The 25,631-nt window shown below is 47.3% G+C and overlaps 1 protein-coding gene across 1 annotated transcript in view; it reads right to left on the bottom strand.

The window, feature by feature from the left end:
* The window catches only part of DCAF7 (DDB1 and CUL4 associated factor 7), a 133,310-nt gene that overhangs the window by 18,218 nt on the left and 89,461 nt on the right, over nt 1–25,631 (bottom strand). The window contains exon 6 of the mRNA XM_078645071.1: nt 15,685–15,802. Within this exon, the coding sequence (XP_078501197.1) occupies nt 15,685–15,802 (118 nt within the window). The remainder of the gene's footprint in view (nt 1–15,684; nt 15,803–25,631) is intronic.

Genomic DNA, 25,631 nt, shown 5'->3' on the forward strand with positions numbered 1-25,631 from the left:
AACAAGATTAGTGGGAATTAGTTTTGGGAAATATGCAATTAATTTGAGTGGTGGACATGTTAGTCTGTTATTTGGATTGAAAAGGAATAGTGGAGGGATAAAAGAGGGAAGAAATGCGTTACTTACCTGTAACAGCAGTTATCCAGTATTGGTGTCTTTCATAGATTCACATGCCTGAATCATTCCCCGTCGTCGAGACGGGAGCCTCCGGTAAATAAAAAAGTAATGTCCTATAGACATACATAGAGAAAATAGGCCCAAGGGTCTCCCCTTAGTGGCCTTTCCTTGTCCTTATGTAAAAAGGACCAAACTCTTACAGTCAGCCAATCAGCTCCGACCTCCCTCTAGGACCTCCCTGGGAGGAGCCCCAGTCCCTCAGATTTTCATACGCACCCAACTAGGTTGGCGTAATATTGTTAGAGAGGGATGTGAGACCTTCCAGGGGAGGCGGGAGGGTTGCATGTGAATCTATGAAAGACACCAATACTGGATAACTGCTGTTACAGGTAAGTAACGCATTTCTTATCCAGTATTTGGGTGTCTTTCATAGATTCACATGCCTGAATCAGAATAGCTAGCAATCAGATATGCACCTGCGTGATGGAAATGCTCTGTAGTCACAGTAGACAATGCATGTGTCGTCATACAACATGTGGACAGCATAACAGTAACATCACAATAGCAAGGAACGTGCATACCTGGATGGCGGGATGTAGGAAGGCTCACATCACTGAAAGAGATGGCGAAGCACTGCCTGGCCCACTGCCGCATCCTTCTGAAGTTCGATATCCAGGCAGTAATGTCTGGAGAAAGTGTGCGGTGACTTCCAAGTCGCCGCTCTGCAAATGTCCAAGATTGGCACCCCAGCGAACAGTGCTGCGGACGTGGACATCGCCCTGGTGGAGTGAGCAGTAACATGTTCAGTTAAAGGCCGTCCGGCCTTGTCGTGGCAGAATGCAATCGCTGAGGATATCCACCTGGAGATGCTTTGCTTCGTGAGAGGCAGGCCCACTCTTGGTCTGCTGTATGCCACAAACAGCTGTGAAGATTTCCTGAGAGCCTTAGTTTTGTCCAGGTAGAATTTTAGGCACCTCTGAAGGTCCAGAGAATGCAGCGCTCTTTCCGCTGCTGTGGACGGATTTGCAAAGAAGGACCTGAGGACAATTGGCTCGTTGAGATGAAAGTCCGAAGGGACTTTAGGTATGAATTTAGGGTTTGGTCTCAGCACTACCCTGTCTTGTCTGAATTGCATATATGGTTCTTGAATGGACAAAGCTTGCAGCTCGCTAACTCTCCTGGCTGATGTTAGAGCGAGCAAGAGTGCTGTTTTCCAGGAGATGTGTTTGATGGATGCTCGATGAATGGGTTCAAATGGACTTCTCATGAGTTGGTTGAGTACCAGATTCAGTTGCCATGTCGGAGGGACTTTCCGAGGCCTCGGAAAGGATCTGTAGAGTCCCTTCAGGAATTGTTTGACTAGTCTACTGGACCACAGAGAAGGTCCTGTGAAAGTCCTAGTGAATCTAGAGATAGCTGCGAGGTGAACCTTTATGGATGCATGTGCCAGGCCTGACTGTGCTAAATGCAGCAGGTACGGTAGTATTTGTTCAGGGGTGACTGAGAGTGGTCTTAGATCCCGATCCACACACCACATGCAGAACCGTTTCCACTTGAGAGTGTAGGCTTTGTTTGTACTATCCGCTCTCGCTTTCGACAAGATATCCCTGCAGTCCTGCGGGATATTTAGTCCACTGAACTCCCTGTGCTCAGGAGCCAGGCCGACAACTTGAGTGATTGGAGGTTCGGGTGTTGCACCTGACCGTTGGACATTGTTAAGAGGTTCGGGTGCTGCCTCAAACGGATCGGTGACCTGATGGAAAGTCGAAGTAGATCCGAGAACCAGTGTTGTCTCGGCCAGAACGGGGCAATCAGGATTAGGGTACATGGCTCCGCCTTCATCTTCCTGAGGAGCCTCGGGATCATTGGAAACGGAGGAAAGGCGTACGCAAACGCGCTGGACCATCCGATGGAGAATGCATTCCCCAGAGACCCTTGTTGGGGATGCCAGCTTGCGTAGTGCGGACATTTGGCGTTGTCTTTGGTGGCAAACAGGTCGATGTTCGGGACTCCCCATTGAGAGAAGACGTGTTCCAGGGCGTTGTCGCTCAGCTCCCACTCGTGGGAGAGGGATCTTTGCCTGCTCAGGGCATCCGCGATAGTATTGTCTTTTCCGGGGACATAGTCCGCCTTGAGTTGGATCCCGTGTAACACTAGCCAGTTCCAGATTTTCTGCGATTCGCGTGATAGAGAGAGCGAACGCGTTCCCCCCTGTTTGTTGAGGTAGTGCATCGTCGTGGTGTTGTCCGTTTTGACGAGCACTGGGGAGTTCTGGATGCGTGGCAGGAATGCCTGTAGAGCAAGATAGACCGCCCTCAGCTCCAAGAGATTTATGTGGAGCAGTTTTTCCTGAGGGTCCCACTTGCCGCTGATTCGAAGATCTTGTAGAACGGCGCCCCATCCTTCCAAGGAGGCGTCCGTGGTGACCACCAGAGGTGTCGCCGGAAGGAGAAACGGTAATCCTACATTCAGATTTTTTCGATTCCTCCACCAAGCTAGGCTTGTGGACATTTTTGGTGTGATTTGCACAATGTCCTCGAAAGAGCCAGTGCTTTGGGTCCATTGGGTTGCGAGAGCTTCCTGCAATGGGCGCATCCTGAGTCGGCAGTGAGGGATAAGGAGTATGCACGAAGACATCATTCCCATGAGGGATGTGTAAGTGCGCACTTTGATGTATGTTTTTGTCGCCACAGCCGTGGCCAGAGATAGTATCTTGTCCGCCCTCTCCTTCGAGGGAAAGGCCTTCACGCACTCCGTGTCCAGGACAGCCCCTAGGAAGGTGATCCTTGTCGTAGGGGTGGTGCAGGATTTTTTGAGATTGATGGTTAATCCTAGCCTCTGAAAAAGATTGGTGCAGGCGCAGGAGGATGCTGCCGCGTCCTCGGCTGAGGGTGCTTTCACCAGCCAGTCGTCTAGGTAAGGGAAGACTTGGTGACCCAACTGACGCAGATATGCCGCCACCGGAGCTAGGCACTTCGTGAAGATCCGCGGCGCGGACTTGAGGCCAAATGGTAGGACTCTGAACTGATAATGTCGGCCCGCCACCTCGAACCGCAGGAACTTTCTGTGACGCTTGAGGATGGGGATGTGGTAGTAGGCATCCTGGAGATCTAAGGATGTCATGAAATCTCCTTGTTCGAGAGTGCCCAGGATTTCTTGAATCGTCACCATTCTGAACGATTGGCTCCGTAGGAAGGTATTGAGTGCCCGAAGGTCTAGAATGGGCCTCCACTTGTCCTCTTTCTGTCTTACAAGAAAGAAGTGTGAATAAAACCCCTTCCCCTTCTGGGATGCTGGAACTCGTTCGATTGCTCTTTTTTGTAGCATTATAGCGAGTTCTAGGGTAAGGAGCCGTAGATGTTTGTGCGTCCGCCTTTTGGGAGGTGTGTTGGGAGGCAGGGACGTGAACTCGAGAGAGTGTCCGAATCTTATAATTTGGAGAACCCATCGGTCCGTGGTGATGTGTTGCCAATTGTCGAGGAAATGGGTCAGCTTTCCTCCAATTTGAAAGGATGTAGAGGGTGGTGGGACTGGCTGGAGTAATCGGTCACTGGCGTCCGCCAGCGCCCCTTTTGGAATTCCTGCCCCTGAAGGTAGATCGTCCGTATGAAGATTGACGGGCTTGTTGTTGTTTATGTTGGTACTGATTTTTGTTGGTAGAGGAATACGAGGACCGGTTCTGGTAGGAACCGCGATAAGAGGACTGACCTCTGGATCGGTTTCCTCGAAAGGACTGGTTCCGGGACTGTAACGTGCCTAGCGCCCTTGCAGTGTCGGTGTCCTTCTTGATAGTTTGCAGTGCCTCGTCGATCTTGTCCCCAAAGAGATGCTGGCCGTCGAAGGGCATGTCCAGCACCTTCAATTGTACTTCCCGGCGGAACGACGTCGCCTTCAGCCATCCTTGACGGCGTAGCACAGCCGCTCCGGCTAGTTGACGGAAGCCAGTCATGGCTGCATCTATCGCGCAGTCAATTATTTCCGCCGCCGAAGATTGACCTTCCGACAGGAGGGCCTTGACCTCCCCCTTTACGGCATCAGGCAGTTCCTTCAGGTATGGGGCTATGTCCTCCCAGAGTTGGCGATTGTAGCGCCCCAACAAGGCAATGGAGTTCGCGATCTTGATGGTCATGGCCGACGTGGACGTGAATCTCTTCCCTATCGTGTCCAGCTTCCTGCCTTCCTTGTCCGGAGGAGCGGACAGTGGGGAGGAAGGGTTGCGGGAGTGTTTCTGGGCCGCCTGCGTGACCACCGAGTCAGGTTTTGGGTGCCCGTTGAGGCAAGCCGCCGCCTTAAGTGGGGCTTTATATTTCTTGTCCAGGCGCGGAACAACCGCAGGCACGGAAGCGGGTGTCAGCATCAATTTCTTGCCCTGTTCCCACAAGAACTCTATGATTGGAATAGATTTGGTTGCCTTTTGTGTCTGCTCTTTGAAGTCATGCAGGAAGCAGTCCGTTTCCGTTGATTCCACTACCATATGGAATCTCTTCGCTGCCCGTTCCACAAGTTTGTGGAAGCCTGCTATGTCCACAGGTGGCGAATCCGCCTGTCGCGGTTCAGGTGAAGCCGGGGATGGCGCTACATACTCGTCATCTCCATATTCGTTATCTCCATCCTGGTCCGAGTGGACCGAGTGGACTTCCTGGACCTCTCCTTCCTCCAATTCTTCCTCCTCCTCGTCGTCGTCCGAGGAGTCCATCACCTGAGGCTGGGTCTCACGGTGGGTTTGGGGGTGAGTTTGAGACCGTTTTGGGGCAGACGCTGGTGTATGGTCTACCGGTGTCTGATGACCACTGTCCGCATCCGGGAATCTTTGCTTGTAGTCCTGCACAAGGAACCGCAGGTCATTGACCAGAGTCGCCGGCAGGCATATCATGGGGGTGACCTCCGTGCGGACACTAGTGTGGATGGAGTGTTCCTGAAAAGTTAGGTCCTCCTGCTCTTCATCTGTGCTTTGGCACTTGACGTTGAGGTCCGAGATGGAGGTAGCTGGACCCAAGTGGTCATCCTCTTCGGATTCCTCACTTTGGAAGATGTCGTGAGGTGGTTGCATCTCCACTTTGCTCGGAGACGTGGTTTCCGGGGTAATTTGCGTTTTTCTAGACTTGCTAGACGCAGCATGTGTTCCTGTCGACGTCTAGTGCGTCGACGGCGGTGGCATGAGGGTCGGCATCTCTACTAGTTCGGATTTTTTCCATGGTTCCGATGCCATCTCCGACGACGAGTCTTCCTTCGTCGTCGGCGTCGTCGACGACGACGGTCCCTTAGTCGACAACGATGGTTCCTTCGTCGACGGTTCCTTCGTCGACAGTGTCGTCGTCGACAGTGTCGTCGTCGACAGTGTCGTCGTCGACAGTGTCGTCGTCGACAGTGTCGTCGTCGACAGTGTCGTCGTCGACAGTGTCGTCGTCGACTGTACCTTGGTCGTCGACGACTTCGATGACGATGTTGTCGTCGTCGGTACCTTCGTCGACGGCGAGCCCGCCGTCGACGGTGTCTTCGTCGTCGACGTCTTCGTCGACGTCTGTGAGTTCTTCGACGACGGTGGGCTCGTCAATGACGATGCCGTCGTCGATGGTGTGGTTCTCGTCGTCGACAGGGTCTTCGTCGTCGACGACGATTGCAGTAATATAATAGAGGAAACAGGTCTACCTGATGATGTTGAGGAAGTAGTCGTCGACGCTGAAGGCGATGACGCTGATGTCGTCGACACAGTGGTTGTGACAGAGGTTGTTTTGTGGGTCTGTCTGGTAGACGATGGAGCAGGTCTTTTGAAGGTGTGATCAGCCTGAACAGACACTGAAGATGACGTAGATCTTGCCTCTGAAGACTTTTTTGTCTTCGTAGGAGGAGTGTCTGAGGGGCCCGGGGAAGATACCCTAGGCCTCTTTTTAGAGACTTCTGAGCTTTTGGAAACACTGCTCTCAGAAGATTCAAGATTGTCTCTGACCTTCAGCCTGTCCAGCCAGATGAGAAGGCGTCCTTCCCTGTCTCTCACAGTCTTTTTAGGGAAAGACCTGCAGATCCTGCAGTTGTCCGAGACATGATCTGGGTAAAGGCAGTACAAGCATAACTCATGCTTATCATCCACATGGATCCTCTTCTTCCCACAGGAAGAGCAGGCCCTGAACAGGGCTTTCTTCTGTGACTCCGACATGGAAGAAGTTTGTGGAAAGAAGCCACTTACTGCAAACAGTGTAGTGAAGAATCCTTGAAGGGTTGAGAGCGAGGAATCACTTTTGAAGAAAGTTTAGATGATTATAAGTAATCTTGAGCAGAGCTCAAGCTGGAGACTCCCTAGCACAACGTGCGGTAGAAAATCTGAGGGACTGGGGCTCCTCCCAGGGAGGTCCTAGAGGGAGGTCGGAGCTGATTGGCTGACTAAGAGTTTGGTCCTTTTTACATAAGGACAAGGAAAGGCCACTAAGGGGAGACCCTTGGGCCTATTTTCTCTATGTATGTCTATAGGACATTACTTTTTTATTTACCGGAGGCTCCCGTCTCGACGACGGGGAATGATTCAGGCATGTGAATCTATGAAAGACACCCAAATACTGGATAAAGGTCTAGAAAGTATTTTTTTTTTGCGAGTTCATAGCCATAGGAGGGGATTTGGGAAGAGTAAAATGGGAGGTGGAGGGAAGTTAGTATGGAGAAATATGAAATTAATGCGAGTGGTGGACATGCAAAGTCTATTATTTGGATTGAAATGGAATAATGGAAGGAGGGATAGAAGTGTGAAGGGGAGAATCTAGAAAAAGCTATTTGGGGGTTCATAGTAGTGGCATGGGGTTTGGGATGAATGAGAGATGGAGGTAGAGGATATGTTGCTAGAGGTATTGGGTGAGAAATAGGGTAGTGCATTGGAAAGAGTAGCAGAATGAGGTTTGAGACGAGTCGGAGTTGTAGTAGAAGATATATTGAGAGCAGCATAGGGTGAGAAACAATAGTCCATTGGATATGCTGAATTAGAGACAATTAATAGATACATAAATACATGGAAGTGTATATATATATATATATATATATATATATATATACATATATATATATATATTATATACACACACACACACACACACACACACATCTATATACATCTATCTCTCTATAAACATACAGTTAAGCGCGCTCTCAGGAATATCAAACTGGGGTAGAGTTTGATTTTCCTGGAGCGCGCTGAATTGTAGGTTTACAAATTGAATCGAGACAGTCGGCGTGCGCGCCACTCCCCATGGGTTGATGAAGTCCAGAAGGAGCACCTTTTTTTGTGGAGGGAGACACAGACAGTTAGCTACAGATTAAAGATTTACTTAAAAAACTCCGGCTTTCAAGTGTTGTTGTACTTTAAAAGTAATTTGTTTTTACTTTTTGTAATTCAATAGTGAAGCAATTGTAGATAGTTATGATAAGATTTACTTATTTATGCAGTCACATATACATGTTAAAAACATAATAATTAACTATTAGTAATATGCACATTTGTTAAGCAGAACTAATGAATATCTAGATTGTTAAACCATTAATATACATGTTTATACAAAGCAATAAACATATATAGGTACATATCCAAATATGCTGTATATTTATGTTTGCGTATGGTGGTTATGTGGGGAAGAGGCAGTTCATGAGTATTTTTCTGAAGAGAAGGTGGTTGTCCATGGATCTTATGTTGTGGTATAAAGAGTTCATTATTTTGGCTGCTTGAACATAGGAGGATGTGCCATCCATGTTTTTTTTCTTATACGTTGGGATTTTGAGGTGAGGTGCCACTCTAGAGCGAAGGTTCCTTTGTTGAATGTATTTTGTGATTTTATTCTTGATGTAGAGCGGTCCTATTCTATGTATTGCTATGTGGTCAATACAAAGCAGCTTTAACACGGATCTTCTGGCAACCAGTAACCAATGCAGGGCTTTCAAGGCAGGATAGATGTGGCCTTGTGGCTTTATATGTAATAGTAGTCTGGCAGACTAGTTCTGAATCTGTTGTAGTCTTTGAATCGTCGTTAAAGGCGATCCGCGGTAGAGGCTATTGGAGTAATCAAGTTTGGACAGAAGAGAGATGATTCGGCAGATCACTCAAATCTACCTGGGTGACTTTAATCTCCACTGGAACGATCAGAAAGACACAGTGGTGAATAGTCTGAAATCTTTCCTTAATGCGCTTGACCTCACCCAAATATGCAACAGCCCAACACATGATAAAGGTTCGATACTCGATCTTATCATCGCCAAAGAAGACTCTACCCAAATGGGGTCAATCCAACCCTGTGATTGGTCAGATCACCACATCATCACCTTCTTTATCAATGAAAAAATCAAACCCTCCCCGGCTCAACCCACCAAATGCAAGATCTGGAAAAGGGACATGAAGAATATCAACCCTAACTCCCTACCTCCCCACACCTACAGGCGGCTCCTTCCCCCTGCTGGCGTCTCTGATGTTCAAACATTGACAGACCTCTACCTCGACTCCATGACCTCTATAATCAACGAAGCTGCCCCACTGCAACTAAAGAGAGTCTCCACCAAGAGTTCGAACCCCTGGTATGACGGCAGACTCAACGAAGACAGGCGAGCTATGCGATCGGCTGAGCGCACTTGGAGAACTGATCCCTCATCACTACATCGCAAAAAGCTTAAGAACAAGAGATATGCCTACTTTAGGAAAATGAAGCGTGCGAAATCCGACTTCTTTCGCCTCCAGCTTGACCAAGCGAAAAACCGACCAAGAAAATTGTTCGAACTAGTCAAAAGTCAAACAAAGCCGCAACCCTTACAATCAAACAACCCAACAAGCGATATCCCACACATAAGAAATGATCTCCTCAATGATGTAAGCCAACACCCTGTGCACATCAGAATGTCTAACGCTCAGCCAAAAAACAGCGCATCGTGGGCTTCCTTTGACGTCTACTCAGAAGATGCAATACTCAAACTGCTCGGTACCCTGAAGCCCTCTAATCACCTCACAGACCCCCTGCCTGCTAACGCGGTAAAAGACTTCACCACCATGCTCCTCCACTCTGGACTAAAATCATTAACAGCTCCCTTCAACAAGGTCTCATCCCTGACTCACTCAAGGTGGGGCAAGTCACGCCCATACTCAAGAAACCCACAGCTGACCCGTCTGACCTAAACAATTACCGTCCCATCACAAACATCCCCACCTTGGCCAAACTGCTGGAAAAATGTGTACAGCTTCAACTAACAAAACACATTGACAAGTTTGATCTCCTCAACCCCCATCAATCAGGCTTCCGAGCGAAACAGCACGGAAACGGCCATGACTCACATAATTGATGACGCCACCAAATCCTTGATCGCAATGATTCATGCCTCCTCATCCTCCTCGACCTTTCCTCAGCTTTTGACACGGTCAAACATGAGAACCTCCTTGAGCTGCTAAACACTAGAATGGGTTTATCCGGGACTGTTCTCAAATGGTTCACTTCCTTCCTACATAACCGGTCTCAGAAGTTCAAGATCAACAATGTGTTGTCCTCGCCTGTGCCAGTCGACTTAGGCGTTCCACAAGGATCCTCCCTTTCACCCCCACTGTTCAACCTCATCATGGAACCACTTGCCTCCTTGCTCCAAGCATCCAATGTACACTTCCATATGTATGCCGATGACACCCAACTCTACCTAAAGGTACAATCCCCGGATGATATCAAACTCCTGAACTACACTCTCACAAAGACCCAATCGTGGTTGGCCGACAACCACCTCAAACTAAATGCTCTGAAAACTGAGTTCCTTTTGATAGCACCCCCTGCGAAATCTACCACCACCCAACTTTGGCTCAACCACTTAACAGCACTCAATGTCCGGCCCACCATCGTGGACTCCGCGAAATCATTAGGCATCACACTTGAGGCAATGCTCAACATGCAACAGCACATTAGCAAAGCAACGAAAGGAGCTAATTTCCAAATCAACACATTGAGAAAGTTGAAACCCTTCCTCCCAGCCAAAGACTTCCAAAATGCAGTACAAGCCCTCGTCATCCCCCGCATAGACTATGGAATTGTGACCCTCAGTGGTCTCCCTTTAGCAACAACTGCACCCCTAAGAGCCTCCTTGAACGCTGCCGCGAGACTCATTACGGGCTCAAGAAAACACTCTCATATAACCCCCGACTTGAAATCTCTGAAATGGCTGCCCTTTGAAGCCAGAATACAACTGAAAATTGCTGTGATGACGCACGCGGCTGTACACCACAATGCACCTAACTACCTCACTCAAAAGCTAACTATATCAGGAGGGTCGAGATCCAACAGAAGTTCAAAAAACCTACTCTTGAAACCTCGCAGATTCCGGAAGGAAAAAACATACAAACGCTCCTTCTCAGGAATGGCGCCGAGGATCTGAAACGCACTCCCTCCCGAAACCAGGCTTATCTCCTCCACGGCCTTCTTTAAGAAAGAGGTGAAAGCCATCCTCATGGCTAAGTTCACCTGAACTTTAATGTCTGTTCCTCAGTGACTTTCGTGCCGCTTGGGTATTACTGGTTTCATGTCTGTCTAATGTCAAATAATGTCATATGTTGCATGATCTAGATTTGTTTTTTCCTCGTGTTTGCCACAATTACATGATGGTCAGTCGATCCTTTTATGCTATTCACTAAATATCTATTATTAGACTATTCATGTTAGCCTACTGTATATCGAGGCCCCTTCCCCTTGCTCCCTGTAACTTTTAGATACTTATAGCATTAGTTCTCCTGATTTTTATCGTAGTTATATGTAAGACTCAGTATCTTCTTTTATTTTCGCTTATCTGATTGTTTACTGACATTCTATTAGAACATGACTGCTATCCGATCATGCTACTGAAGTTTATATTGCACCCAATATTATGTTGTGTCACCCTCATGCTATCGTGACCCCCTGTTTCTGTGAAGCGCTCTGATATCTGTAAAGATCTTGTTCGCGCTATATAAAACTCTGAATAAATAAATAAAATAAATAAATGATAGCCTGGACCTTGTGTGGAAATTCCAGATGGGGAAGATTAGTCGCAGAGTTTTCGTAGTAATAATGCTTGATCTTGCAAGTTTGTCCACTTGGGCATTCATTGATCGCTTGGAGTCCATGGTCATTCCGAGGTTCCTTACTTCCTTCAATACTTTAGATGGTGTTCCCATATCATCAGGCCACAACCCTCTTTATGCATCTCCAGCCAGTCCCACACATCCTCCATGCTTGTGAGGAAATGCGGATGTCCCTCATGAAGCACCTTTAACATTGCAGGGTAGAGCAGTAGATACGTTAGACCCATAGCCTTCACTTTCTGCATGGCAACAGTCCCTCCTGCATTTGTACAACTTATTGTTCTGTTACCGTAGATCTTTCCCATTTTACAGAGATTCACCCTGAGGAGATTTGCATCAAGGGAGACAGGGTTGATCTTAGCCTGAACATGTGCCCTGGAAGCCTCAATAGCCAGCAGAATCTGGGCTCTGGTAGGGCCCTAGGGCAGCTGCAAGCTCCCTCTGGTCTCCCCAGTTGAATGCCCCCCAGACCCACTGGCAGTAAACTGGTCCATCTTAGGCAGTTGGGTCCCACGTTGCACCCTGTGCCTGCCCATTTACAATCTGTGATAGGGCACATAAGCAGCCCACAACTCACTGGGCTTGACAGCCAGGAAGAAGCTGTACCTCTCTCTCACCTCCCCTGCCAGTCAATTATCTCAAGTCTTGCACCAGGGTTGTCCCTCCACCCCTCGAGAGATGGCACATCCCAAGCCACTAACTCACAAGGACTGAGTATCTCTGCGTCAGTCCAGTGCGGCAGGTACTATGAGGCCCCTTCTCCGCAGCTTCTCACGTCCAGAGGCTCTCAGTCCAAAGCAGAGGTCTCTCCCCCGCATTAGGTCCCTTGTGTTGCCTTCAGGCAAGGGGGAAGGGGAAAGACGCGCAGCAAGGTAAGGCCCACATGCCCAATCATGGCCAGTCCCCCATGACCCCCACAAAATAGCTTGGTCTGCGGCGGCAGGGGAAAAGTCTGAGGCGCTCCAGGTGCTGTTTCCAAGGCAAGCCCCCTATCTACTCCAAACCAACAGCCCCTTTTTGCTGCCGAAGTCACAGACGCTCTGGGCAATAGCATCCAGGGTGACCGGGGGCCCCAGACAAGCGGTGGTGGGGGACTGGAGTTCAGCAGTGTGATCACTGCCAAATAAAAGACAAAACACATAGGGAACATGAAGGTAGTGCATTGCAGGCTGAAGCCAACATTTGTTCTGCTGCACAATCAGAGAAATGGGGAGGTGGCCAGGGTGGTCGACTGAGCTTGCAAATGGTTCAGCTACTTTTAGAGAAAAACAGGTTTTCAAGCCTGTCAAGATCAATTCTTCTTCAAAGAAACATCAATGTGATGTGTAATTCCAAAAGGGTTTGTGTTTATCCATGCTGCAATTTAACATCTATTACCCATTAGCAAATTTCTGCCGACTATTGCATTACAATGCCACAACTACGCAATACGTGTTATTAGATGACTAACTGCCCAAGGCAAGACCTGAAAGCAAAATCCACATTCATAGCAGTACTCCAGACTTGGGCGAATTTTAATTGGTTAAACTTAAATGCTTCTAAAATGAAGTTCAGTTTGATAGCATCTACAAACAAATCGAGGAAACATCTGCACTAACAGTTACAGATCCTCTCTGACCTTACCTTGTCTATGGATAAACAATTAAAGCTGCTGGTCTTTATACACAGAAATTCTCAGAAAATTACTGAGGGGAAAGCTCCCATTGCTCTTTGACTCGCCTATCAATCTTCCCCAGGAACCTTAAATCACCAAATACAATGACCATATAGTCCGAGACTAAATGAAAGATCTAAAAGCTAGAATTTTTGCAGAATTCACCTGCAGAAGGAGTTACAGGCATCACCATATAACAAATCTTTCTGGCAATAAGGAGGATACAGTGGTTGCTGATAAAGCCAGAGATCAATTATTAAAAAATAAAAGAAGTCCTCCCAAAAACACACCTATTTTTTTTTAATCAACTTTATTTTTCATTTTGCAATAAGAAGAACAAATTGTTGATGATACAGCATATAGGAGCATGATGATGGTGTGATTGGCAATACTTGGTATAGGTGATAGCATCAGAGGTAGAAAAGGCACAGTAGGGATGCATAATCATTCGCAAGTATAACATAGTGAGACTTAAGCATGGGACACACCAATGACACCCAGGCCACTTTTTGCTGGAATCACCTCTCTTGCCTCCCATCATGATTAGGGTAGTCTTCCACATCCGACCCGCTGCCCCCACTCTCAAGCGTATCAAGAGCAGTGTGGGCTCTCCCTCCGCCAACCCAGAAGTGCACAGTTCCCGCCAAATCATCAAGTCGTCCCACAGCTTCTTGTCCCTGCGGATAAGTTTCATATGGACTTCTTCGGCTAGAGACCACTCTCGTACGTCTCTAAGCCAGACCCACACTTCCGAAGCTCTCTGTCCCATCCATGTGATGGCCACCCTGCGCCTAGCTAGCACAAGCATCAGTTGTCCGCTCCTATCTATGTGATCAGATTATGATTAAATATGCAATACAGCAATCTACTAAGTTTGTCGGTTTAACTATTTGACTGCCCCACGAACTGTATGCTTGCTCATGTTAAAACCTTCTACCTTTATATTCCAGAGACTGACAGTCTTCAGTCTTTCAGATAGCAAGTCCAACACGTCTTGCTCTCAAGCATCTTCTGGTCAGTAAGTGAAAAGTGTGACATGAAATATCTCACAATTAGTTAATAAAATATTGCAGACTTAAAGCGTGGCATTTCATAAAATAGCTCCACAAAGGATCATGTTGTGGACAAATACCACAAATCCTCTAATGTATCTCAATTGGGAGTCGTCCTATTTGCTCAGCAGTAAATTTCACTAGAGTAGCAACAAAATCGCCATGAGAGCCCCACCAACTGCCCTCCCCTAGCCTCGTTTTCTCTCCTTACTCTTCCATCAGTCAAATAAGTGATAAAGCCTCAGTTGGAGTAGGGAGAAGTTAGTAGGAGGTTGTGCTTATGCACATCTTGGAGAAATATGCTGCATCTCTAGCACTGTAAGGTTTCTGAGAAACCACTCTCCTACTTCCCCATTCATGGCACCCAGAGGATTGACTGAGAGTGGCAATATGTAACCATTTGCCGAAAATGACCAGCAGCTAGATTTGCTATAGATGTTTCGTTTCCAGTTTTTCAGCCTTGAGGGTGTGCTCCCTATTGGACTGGGTAGGGTGTGGGGTACCAGAGTGCAACATTGCCAGGATTTGCTGCTGCTGCGATCAGACAGTACTTTGGATTCTTGCTCTCTCCCAAAATGAATCGCATTACCAGCAATGAGGCAGTTCTCTTGAGGAGAGTGTACTCCTTGCATACAAATAATTGGTGACATACAAGGGATGTGAATACAGTCAGTTAATATATTACAAAAAGTTAAACATGGAAGCGGCTATAAAATAGTTGAGTGACACATTGATTGGAAACGGCTCTGGGTCTATGAGAGATCACTAAGGTGTTAAAAAAGCTACTGGGGTAATGAAAAAAAAAACCAGACTCCACCCCGAGGAAGCAGAAAGCACTTACAAACTGATATGTGTAAAATTAACTTTGAGCCAATCAGAACATACTAATAGACACCCCTCCCTCCTAAGAAGTGAAGGGAAAGGATTAGCATATTTGTGATTAACTGGATAGCAGAACAGCGGACAAAAAGGTGGAAGAGGATGCACAGGATCGGTCAGTGGTATCAAGACACGGAAAGCGATAGAGGCCAATTTCAGTTGGGTTCATCAGTATCAGACCAAAAATCAGTTATAAAAAAACAACAACAACAAAGGAATGAAAGAGGAACGTGTATACCATACTAGTTCTCGATTTAGCTTCAGAAACAATTAAAGAGACGCTGAATGCAATCTAAGAACGTTTTCTGAAGACTGGGATAAAGGGGAAACTGATACAGCTCACAAAAGTGAGAACTATATTGTGCTGCAGAATGCCTTCTGCATTGTGAAGATACATTATCTAGGAGCATTTTCCCTTGACAAAGGGTAAGGCACATTAAAAGTACCTTTTAGGAAGGCAAACAAATATATAGCAACTGACCAGACTAACTCCACTGTTGCAGTCAGCCCTGGCTCGTACTTAGATGCTGAAAGCACAGGCTTCTAGTTTTATTGCCTTTCAGAGAGTAGGGCTAGGTCCGTCTCCCAGCTTACTCCATGCACTTAACAGGGATGAGGAGTATAGCCTGGGGTACATATCTAGCTTGCTGAGGCATTGTATCTTTACTACTGTTAAAAAGGTGAGGGTGTGTTCTCAACAATGAAACGCCTGTAAAACATATGGTGTGCTGACACCTAAGGAAGGGAACGATGGCACAAACTGGTTACCAAAAAAACACCAACCACTGGTAGTTGTTCCTGAAGTGTAAGGTCAAGTCTAGGCATGACATTATACTTAACTACTATGTCTAGCATTGGCCATGCAAAACATTTATCACAATAGTAAACGATGGTCAAGTAGGTCTGAAAATGTGAATTGGACTTCTTACCTGCAGTACAGATGTGACAGGAAGAATGTGGAGCCCAGGCAATCCCGTTGACACATGCTCTGTGGTTGTTTAATCTAGCAACCGGAGTGCATGGCACTCTAACATCCAAAATCACCACCTCAGAATAAAAAGCAACAGAGTAAAATAACAAAAACAAACACATCAACATTAACATGATCAAAATACCCACAAATCAGTCTACTGCCGATTTTACTAAACCACATCTACAATTTTACAGACATGCAAAAACTCCAATGAAGTTAGCAGCCTTTCACAGATGTGGTGTCTGGATATAATATGATGAAAACTAATATGATGAAAACCTCTATGGAGATCAAGAAATAACAGATTAAATAGAGCAGTAGCTGTCTCTGGTGTTGGGGGGAAGTGGATGGAGGGGTGGAAGTGAAAAATGTAACACCAATAGTCATCACTTAGTGCTAATAGATAACAGACACAATTTACATGTTTATGTATTTGTAGATGTAAACACATATTTGGCCCATTAGCACTTCATAAGGTCAACTCCCCTTTCTAAATAACAGTTTGCTCCTCTCCATCAAGAGTCATGCTGGTACATCCCCACGCTGTATATTAGCAGCAGTGTGTTTCTATGTGAATGTACTTACTTTTCTCGTGCAACATCATATGGTAAGGCAGAGTGACCAACAGGGTGGCCAAGGGCTCCTGTGACTTTGCTCTATTAGGTGAGAACATTTTCAGAGATGTTGGCTTGTCCTGTTGAATATTGGTGCTTTTGGACCCAGGCAATTCAGCAATTTTCCCCGGTTGCCTACTTACGCTTTGACCTTTTGGTTGCTAGAATGGTCAGGGTGGGTAGGGCTGTTTTACCTTGGTGCATGCTTGAGCTGCTCTGGTGTTCAGTATGAGGATGGCGGAGGCAGAACTTTTCACGAGTAGCCTTCACTCAGACCTCAGACTCTCTACTCTTTCTGGGTCCTGGACTCATTTCTGCATCTGCCTATCTAGGCTCCATGATTACCTCTCATTTTCGCAGGGATCCACAGTTCCAATGCTATGATCCTAGCTGGGCCTCTTCAACATTTCACACGCTCTCTTTAATTTAAATAGGCATAACAGTTGAACAAATGACTGTTTCTAAAGGTCTTCCCGTGGTGGTGCTCGTGGCCTTGTACCATTTTGATGTGCCTGTATGAAGCCACAGTGTGTCCTAGATATGAGGTTTCCCTGTCTTAGTCATTTCCTCCAGGAATAATTATCCTTTCCATCGGGTCTGCCTTGAGAGGTTGATATGCATATACTTCGGCTTACCTTTTGTACAGTTTTGTTGTAGGCAGTTCCTTGTTAGCTTTTCGGCCTTGCTGCTCATGACCGGAATGAGTGGTGCTGGGGATCGGGTGGTGTCATTTGGTTCCTGCTGCAGGGCAGCGTATTATTCAGGCCATGGTGGCATTCATGGGAAGGGGTACTGAGGGATGGAGAACAGGGGTTCAGGTGCTTGTACAGTACTTGTCTACCTAGTGTCAGGATATTGGCCCAACGTACAGTCACACTTGTATTTTGTACTTGTTGCATTCTGGGCGGCTGGTATCTCCCCTTAGACTATTGCTCCTTTGTTTCAGCTTCTGGTGGGCCACCTTTTCGATTGGTGCCTTGACCTTCTCGCTCCTGTATCTTATGACCCTTTGAGCTCCAAAACCAACAGTGAGGTACAGATTGTTTAGCATCCCTGTCTCAGGTTGTTTAGTAGCTTTGTCTTACTTCTGGGCGTTCACAGGTATTAGGCGATCCAGACTTCCCGAATGTCCCAGGGTTCTTTAATAACACTAGTGAATTTGGGTTAACGTTCTGATGTCCCATCTCATCAGCCACTGTTGCCTTGGCAATAAGAAGTCAGTCAGGCTAGCTCCATAAGGGGTGATCTCATTTCTGCTGTTTATGTGCTGCCAAACACGAAGCTTCAGGATGATTCTTAATTTTTTTTTAATAAATGATCACTAAATGAAATGTGTGTGTTTTTGTTGCATCAGGTTAAATAAATCTCTTAGGACTTGGTGAAGATTCTCTGAATGTCATACAAGTCCTCATATGAAAAACCATAACATCTTAAAGAGGGTCAATGGTCTTTCACATTTTTGTAACAAAAGAGAGCAGAACTAAAAGATATTTTTTTGAAAGGAAGATAGTAAATTAATTGTCTGTCTCCAGAGAGAGACTCATCCTCAGAGTAAAGAACTGGGATGAGGCAAGCCTAGACTGGTCCATCAAAACCACCTGGTTTACATGGCTTTAAATACGCATTTAAGAAATTGTCACAATGCTGGGCATTTATAATGAGACCATAGTAAATTGCATATCAACTGCATGAACCTATCAGTAATTCTCAAAACGAGTGCCACAATTTGAATACATCAAAGATAAGTGAGTCAGGGCACTTTAGATTACCTTCCTGCCTTGAGAAAAGAACCTGGCAGGTGATTTGCCTGCATGTTTTTATCTTACCTGGAGGATTGGTGAAGACCAGTGGACTTCTCCCTGGTCAATGCAAATACCTGCATGGGGGTAGATTCCATTATGCACCACTCTATTGCCTTCGTTTTATTCAGTTGTAGAGCTATAAAGCGGAAATCTGATGTTCTGATAATACTGGATTCCACAGGACAGTCTATCAAAGAAGACGGATTGCCGATTGAGCTCTTGCAGGAGCTTTCTGGGGTCACCAGTAAATTAGACAGATTAGGAGTGTGTTTAACATTAGGGTTAGCTATTAAATTCTAGCTATATATCAATTGAAGGCAAGGTGTCAAAGAATGGTACTTTTTAATTTGTTGCTAACAAATTGTTTAAGTGGAGCAAAGACTTCCAACCTGATTTATGTATCTAAGGTCGTAGGAAGGTGTCTTGATACACCTCTATGGTGGTCAAATAATTACACCACACTGCAATACTTACCTACAGTGTTTTTTCAGAATATTCCAAGATAACAATGGCTGCAATGAGGGTCAACAATGAAGTTTCTGGGCATTATCTAAATTAGTTTGTATGGCAAGTGGAAGGTAATTGCTAGACACCATTAAATAAGATTAGACATTCTCTTTAATTATCTTTGCTGGACTCTTATCTGCAAGAACCAATTGGGTGGGCTTCAGTAAATCTGTTGGCCTTTTTGTTCCATTATACACTGTGCAAAAAGTGTCTCTACTGCAGTATAGGACTGTTTTATTTACCTGGGATGCAAAAATATTGATATCTAGGAGAGTGATGAGCTTAAGAAAATCAATCCCGATCCAAATAAGATTAGATTTTTTTTTAAAAAATCTATCAGTATTCAAATAGCACGCCTAATCACCCCTGGGGGTATCCATGCGATATGCTGCAGGTATCAGTCGAAAAGCCAGACGTTGAGTACCTTACTTAAGTGTGCCAGCGAGGCGGCAGTGCGGAGGTGGATGGTGTTCCAGGTTTTGGTGGCAAGGCTCCGGAGAGGTGCGGCGAATACATGGTGTCTCAGAGAGGGAGAGGTGTGCGGAGGTTCTGATAGGTTGGTGGAAGATTCGGCAGTGGTTCATGTAGGCTGGTTCTTGGTTGTGGAGGGCTTTGTAGGAGTGGGTCAGGAGCTTGAAATGGCATCTCTTCTGGCCGGTGAGCCAGTAGAGGCATTTTAGGTGCTGGGTGATGTGCGTCCACTTGGGCAGGTTGAGGATCCGCCTGGCTGCTGCATTCTGAATTGTCCGGAGTCTTTGCATGAGTTAAGTGGTGGTGCCTCGATAGTGTGTGTTGGAGTAGTAAAACCAGCTGATGAGGGCCTGCGTCACTGTTTTCCTTGTGCTGATGTAAAGCCATCTGAAGATTTCACGGAGCATGTGGATCATATGGAAGTAGGCTGAAGAGACGGCATTGACATGATAATTCATGGAGAGTTTGCTGTCCATGATGATGCCGAGGTTGCCGGTGTAGTCTTTTGGTGAGGGGGTAGGTCCAAACTTCGCTGGCCTCCAGAAGTTGTTCAAAAGGGCGGGGGTGTCTGCAGAAGATTTTCGTTTTGTCTGTTAATTCGTTAATTAAATGTCTTATCCCGTTATGTCTGGGTGGTCCAAACTTGAACTCTTAGTCAATGACTTGCAGCACCCAACTACGCATGCTTTTACTTTGATGAATACGATGCTGCAGAAAACCCTTGCAATGATAATTTTATGAAGCTATATGAGCACCTATGTGGGATACAGTTCAGTTTATAAGTCGTCATTCTGGATATTTCCTGCATTATGAGCCATATTTGGATGCAAATGGTAGAAAAGATCTTATTGCTCAACCCAGAAAAGCATTATGAAGCAGACAAATGAAACTGCAGTTTGGTCAGTATACTATGTGAAGAGGCTTTGGAGCACAGTCTCCACACCGCTGTGTAGGCTATACAAAAATAATACTTTAGAATCTATATGGCTAGCTATTTTTAAATATCGAATAGTTTCTTACCTGTCGGTGTAGTTTTGCAGCTTGAAGATCTTTCTGGATTCACTATGCTGTGCATATTCCGCAATCTGGTGGTTGGGTCCGGAATCGTAGTCTTTTTTTTTTTTGTCGTAGCCCAGGTGGGCGTCGACGTCCCACCATTTGGTGTACCTTCGGTGACGTCGGCGTGCTTCCGGCGGAAGCTACCACCCTTGGGCGCCATCTTCGGATTCTTTTTTCTGTCTCTTTTCCTTTTTTGTCTTTGTAGTGAATCCATGGCTATGTTTGTTAATCGTTTTTTCAACGTTATTCTTTCCACGTATCTTGTAATCGTTCCAACTTGCTTTCTTTTCTATGTGTTTCCACATTCTTCTCCAGCCTCATCTTTCTGGCAGAGGCGGGTGGGTTCGCTAGTGAATCCAGAAAGATCTTCAAGCTGCAAAACTACACCGACAGGTAAGAAACTATTAGTTTTGCAGCGTGAATCTTTCTGGATTCACTATGCTGTGCATAGATTTTGTAGCGGTTTTCGTTACTTTTGTGGCGGTTGGGTGGAAGATGAGCGTTGGTTGTTGAAAATATGTTGAAGCACTCTTTGCCCTACTTGTGCTTCTTTGTTCATCTGTACATCCACGCAATAGTGCTTAGTGAAAGTGTGCACTGAAGCCCATGTTGCCGCCAGGCATATGTCCTGAATTGGTGTGTTGGCCAGAAAGGCAATTGTTGCTCCTTTCTTCCTGGTGGAGTGGGCCTGTGCCCCTCCGGTTAGCTCCTGTCCAGCTTGTTTGTGGCAGAATTGAATTGCCTGTGCGATCCATCGAGCTATGGTGTTTTTAGTTACTGGTTTGCCCATGTAACTGTTTGCGAAGGACACGAAGAACTGTTTTGTTTTCCTGTGTTCCTTCGTTCTTTCAATGTAGTGCATCACAGCCCTTCTTGCGTCTAGGGTGTGGAGCGACCTCTCAGCGCTTGTGGTGGGATTTTGGAAGAAGCTAGGGATCTGAATACTCTGATTCATGTGGAACCTTGACACCACCTTTGGCATGAAGTGTGGGTCAGTTCTCATCACGACCCTGTCACTGTGTATCTGGATGTAGGGTTCCTGCAGTGTGAGTGCCTGCAGTTCGCTCACCCTTCGTAGCGAGGTGATTGCTACCAGAAAGGCCGTCTTCATTGTTAACATTTGTAGTGGTGCTTTGTGGATGGGTTCGAAAGGTGCTTTCATGAGCTCCGTCAGTACCACATTTAAGTTCCAGGCCGGTGGCGGCATTCTTTTTGGCGGCGCTATTCTTTTAGCTCCTTCCAGGAATCTTTTCACGACTTGGGATGTGAAGAAGCTTCTCCCTGTTTCTCCTCTAGTGTATGCCACAATCGCTGGCAGGTGCACCCTCAGCAAGGATGAGCTTAGCTTAGCCTTAATTAGGTGCGTGAGGTACCTTAGCACCGTGGATTCCTTGGTCAGTTTCCTTTGGAGCGGTTTCTTGCAACACCATTGAGTGAATCTTTTCCATTTTTCCCCATAGCACTTGCGTGTGCTGGGCCTTCTTGCCTCTCGCAGCACCCGCAGGGTGCTCTCTGGTAGTTTTAGGTGTGCGAATTCTAAGTCCTCAGGAGCCAGGCTGAGAGGTTGAGGCTCTCTGGCTCTGGGTGTAGAATTTCTCCGTTTTCCATGGAGAGTAGGTCTCTTCTGTTTGAGAACTTGTGGGGTGGGGCCCCTGCGACATCTCCATTATCTGAGAGAACCAGGTCTGTCTGGCCCATTGTGGTGCCACAAGGATGAGCGTCATGTTGCTCTTCATGCATTTGTTGAGAACCCTGGGGATCAGTGGTATCGGGGCAAAAGCGTAGGCAAATGTTTTTGACCAGCTTATCCATAGGGCATTCCCCTGGGACAGTGCCTCTGGTTGCCTGGATGCAAAGTATTGGCATTTTGCATTCCGGTGTGTTGCAAATAGGTCTATTGTTGGGGTGCCCCATTTCCTGAATAGACTCTCTGTTTCCTGACTGTTGAGTTCCCACTCGTGGGACGCTGAAGTCTGCCTGCTGAGCCAATCCGCTTCTACATTGTCCTTCCCTGGCAGGTGTATGGCTAGCAAGTCTATTTTTAGTGGTATAGCCCATTTCCAGATCTCCTGTGCCAAGTTTGACAGAGGGAACTATTGAGTTCCCCCCGGTTTGTTTATGTAAAACATCGTTGTGGTGTTGTCTGTTTGTATTAGCACCTTCTGGTTGTACAGGTGTTTCTGAAAGGCCTTGAGGGCTAGCAACACAGTTTTCAGTTCCAGGTAGTTGATGTGCCGGACTGCATCTGTAGGGCTCCACAGACCCCTCACTCTGAGCCTGTTCATGTGTGCACCCCACCCCTTCTGGGATGCGTCTGTGGTGATGGTCACTGTTGGGTCCGGTGGTGTTAGAGGTTTCCCTTCTGTTATTCTCACCTTGTCCACCACCTTATCTCTTCCTGCACCCTGTGCGTTACAACCACTAGATCCTCCCAACTTCCTGTAGCTTGTGACCATTGTTGTTGCAGCCACTCTTGGAGTGGTCTCATTTGTAGGCGTACATTGGGGACGAGGTGTATGCATGATGCCATCATCCCCAAGATCTTGCTCACAGTCCTCACTGTCAGAGCTCGCCCCTTCTGGTAGTGACGTTTCTCCCTCAGCAGGCTGAGCGTTCTCTTTTCGCTCGGTAAGACTCTGCATTGGACGGTGTCGATCTGGGCTCCCAGGAAGATCTTCACTTGCTCTGGTTCCATCGAGCATTTTCCCCAGTGTATGGAGAAACCCAGGCTTGCTAGCGTTCTTGTCACCTGTTCTGCATGCTCTTTGCATGTCCTGTAACAGCTTGCCTTTACCAGCCAGTCGTCGAGGTAGGGGTACACGTGTATCCCCATTCTTCTTAGATGTGCGGCCACTGCTGCGAGGCATTTGGTGAACACCCTTGGTGCGGACTTTAGGCCGAACGCCAGGGTCGTGAATTGGTAGTGATCCTCGTTTACTGTGAATCTTCGCATGTGCTTGTGCTGTCTGTTCATGGGGATGTGCAGGTACGCATCTTTGAGGTCTCTGGTAGACAGGAAGTCCCCGGCTTTTATCTGTGGGATGACCTCTTGTAGGGACGTCATTTTGAATTTTTGAGTTTTGACGTATTTGTTCAGGAACCCTAGGTCCAGGATGGGTCTTAGACTTTCGTCCACTTTTGGCACTAGGAAGTAGTTTGAGTACACTCCCTTGTTCCGTTCTTTGAAAGGAACTCGTTCGATGGCCGCTTTGAGGAGGAGTTCTTGGGCTTCCTCTTGCAGTAGTTGCAGCTCTCTTCCCGAGTGCTGTCTTTTCTTTGGTTTTCTGTTTGGTGGCCTCTTTTCCAATTCTATGCAGTATCCGAACTGCATAATATTGAGTATCCACTTGTCTGTTATTTTTCTCCACTCCTGGAGAAAAAATCTTAATCTTCCTCCTACCGGCGTTACATGTTCCTTTGTGTCTTGTCCGTGGAGCCCTCTCCTCTTTGTTTTCCCGTGCTCCTCCCCCGGAGGGTTTGGGTGGTGGAGCACCTTCTCTCGTCTGAATTCACTTGGAGGGGGCTTGTTCACCGCCTCTCCTTCTCTGGCCTCGTCCATTTCCTCTTGACCGAAAGGACTGGCCCCTGCTTTGGTAGTTCCAGCTTTGCCTCTGCTGGCCCTGGTGGCCTTGGTTGTCACTCTGTTGCCCCTGGTGGAAACTCTGGTGAGAATCTCCTCGCTGATTTCCACCTCTGCCGTTCGGCCTCCGTGTGGGAGTGCCCCTTCTCATCCCTCTGAACTGCAGGGCCCCCATGGACCTTGCCGTCTCGTTGTCCTTCAGTTGGGTGAGCTTATCATCAACTGGGGCTCCGAACAGTGTTTCACCGTTGAAGGGTGTGTTCAGGATGTTGTTCTGAACCTCAGCCTTGAATCCTGAGATCCTGAGCCAGGCTTGCCTTCTTTCTGTTATGCCTATAGCCATCAGTCTTGCTGGATGTTTCTGCCCCATCCAAGGCTGTCTTCAGGCACGAATTGCAGATGCTCTTCCCCTCTTCCACAAGGTGTGATGCCCTCTCACGGTATTGTTCCGGGAGGTGCTTGAGCAACTGTCCCATCTCCTCCCAGTGCTGGTATTGATGCCTATTCAGGAGGGCGTTGGAATTCGCCATCCGCCAGTGCGTTGCGGCGTTCCTCTCAATCTTCCTGCCAGTTAGATCCATCCTCCTGCTTTCTTTGTCAGGTGGGGGTCCAGACGTTGTTGGGACGTTTGCCCTTTTCCTGGCCGTTGCAGCGATTATAGAATCTGCTGTGACGGATCCCTTGATGTAAGCTGGGTCTTGGGAGGAGAATTTGTATTTCTTCTCCGTCCTCGGCGTTACTGATCTGCACGTAGCCGGGTCCTTGAAGGCTTCCTTCCCCTGGTCTGTGATACTCTTGAGCATGGGCAGGAACTGGCTTCTTGTCTGTATGGGGAGCAATGTCTCGAGCAGGAAGTCTGCTTCTGGCTTCTCCTCTTCCATCTTAACCCCATAGGCTGCTGCCGCATTTCTTACCACCTCATTGTATGCCCCAATGTCATCCGGTGGTGAAGGCCTCGAGGGGTATGTTTCCACCGCCTCCTCTGGGTTTTCGGGCTCAATGTCCTGCCATTCCTGGTCTTGAGCCGTCGAGGAACCGGAGCCGTAGCTTGACTGCTGTTCCCCGTAATCCCCTTCTGTGTAGTAGAGGTCTTCCTCCTCTTCGTGCTCCGAAGGTTCTGGAGTTTTCGGCGTCTCTTTGATGTCAAACTCCTCGAGCTCCTGTACCTCAGCGACGGTCGTTGCCGGCTTCGAGGGAATCTTGTAACTTCTCATTTTTTCATCGAAATCCTTCCTTCTCTGAAGGATGTTCTCACATTTCGGCCTCGAGCCTCTTTCTCTGCATTTCTGCGGCCTGTTCGTCGTCGAGCGTTTCGGCTGCCCTTTTTGGCGGCGCCGTCGACGTCGAAGCTTTCTTTGGCTCCTTTTCTTTCGACGTCGAAGTGGAAGTCGAGGTCGAAGTCGAAGGCCCTCTTTCGGGTGCTTGCTTCGATGACCTTTGCTTTTCGCTGGTCTTCTGCCTCCGGGAGTCCTTCTCGGAGGATCCGCTGGGCTCTTTTTCGGAGGATGCAGCTTCGGTCGTCGATTTGTTCGGCACCGGTGCTCCTTTCGAGGCTCTGGGCTCAGACTTTAGAGAGTCTGCCTCTGGTTTTCGAGGCCCTGTGGGAGTTTTCGGGGTCGTAGACTCTCCTACCTTATCAGGCGTTTTCTTATCGGTCTCAGCGACCGTGAAGTCATCTGGGCCTTCGGCGAGGTTGTCCTCGTCGTCTGTGGAGAGGCCAAGTTCATAAAGCGTCGGGGCTTGGCCCTTGCCCTGCATCGTGTGATGAGCCGTCCTCTGTCTCTCGAACTCTGAGTGTCTTCGGCTTGAAGACGGAGCAGGCGTTGCAGTCTCTGCTCTCGTGGTCGATAGGTAGGCAGAGGTTGCAGAC

The sequence above is a fragment of the Lissotriton helveticus genome, chromosome 5_1 (assembly GCF_964261635.1).
Source record: "Lissotriton helveticus chromosome 5_1, aLisHel1.1, whole genome shotgun sequence".
Classification (NCBI taxonomy): Eukaryota; Metazoa; Chordata; class Amphibia; order Caudata; family Salamandridae; genus Lissotriton; species Lissotriton helveticus.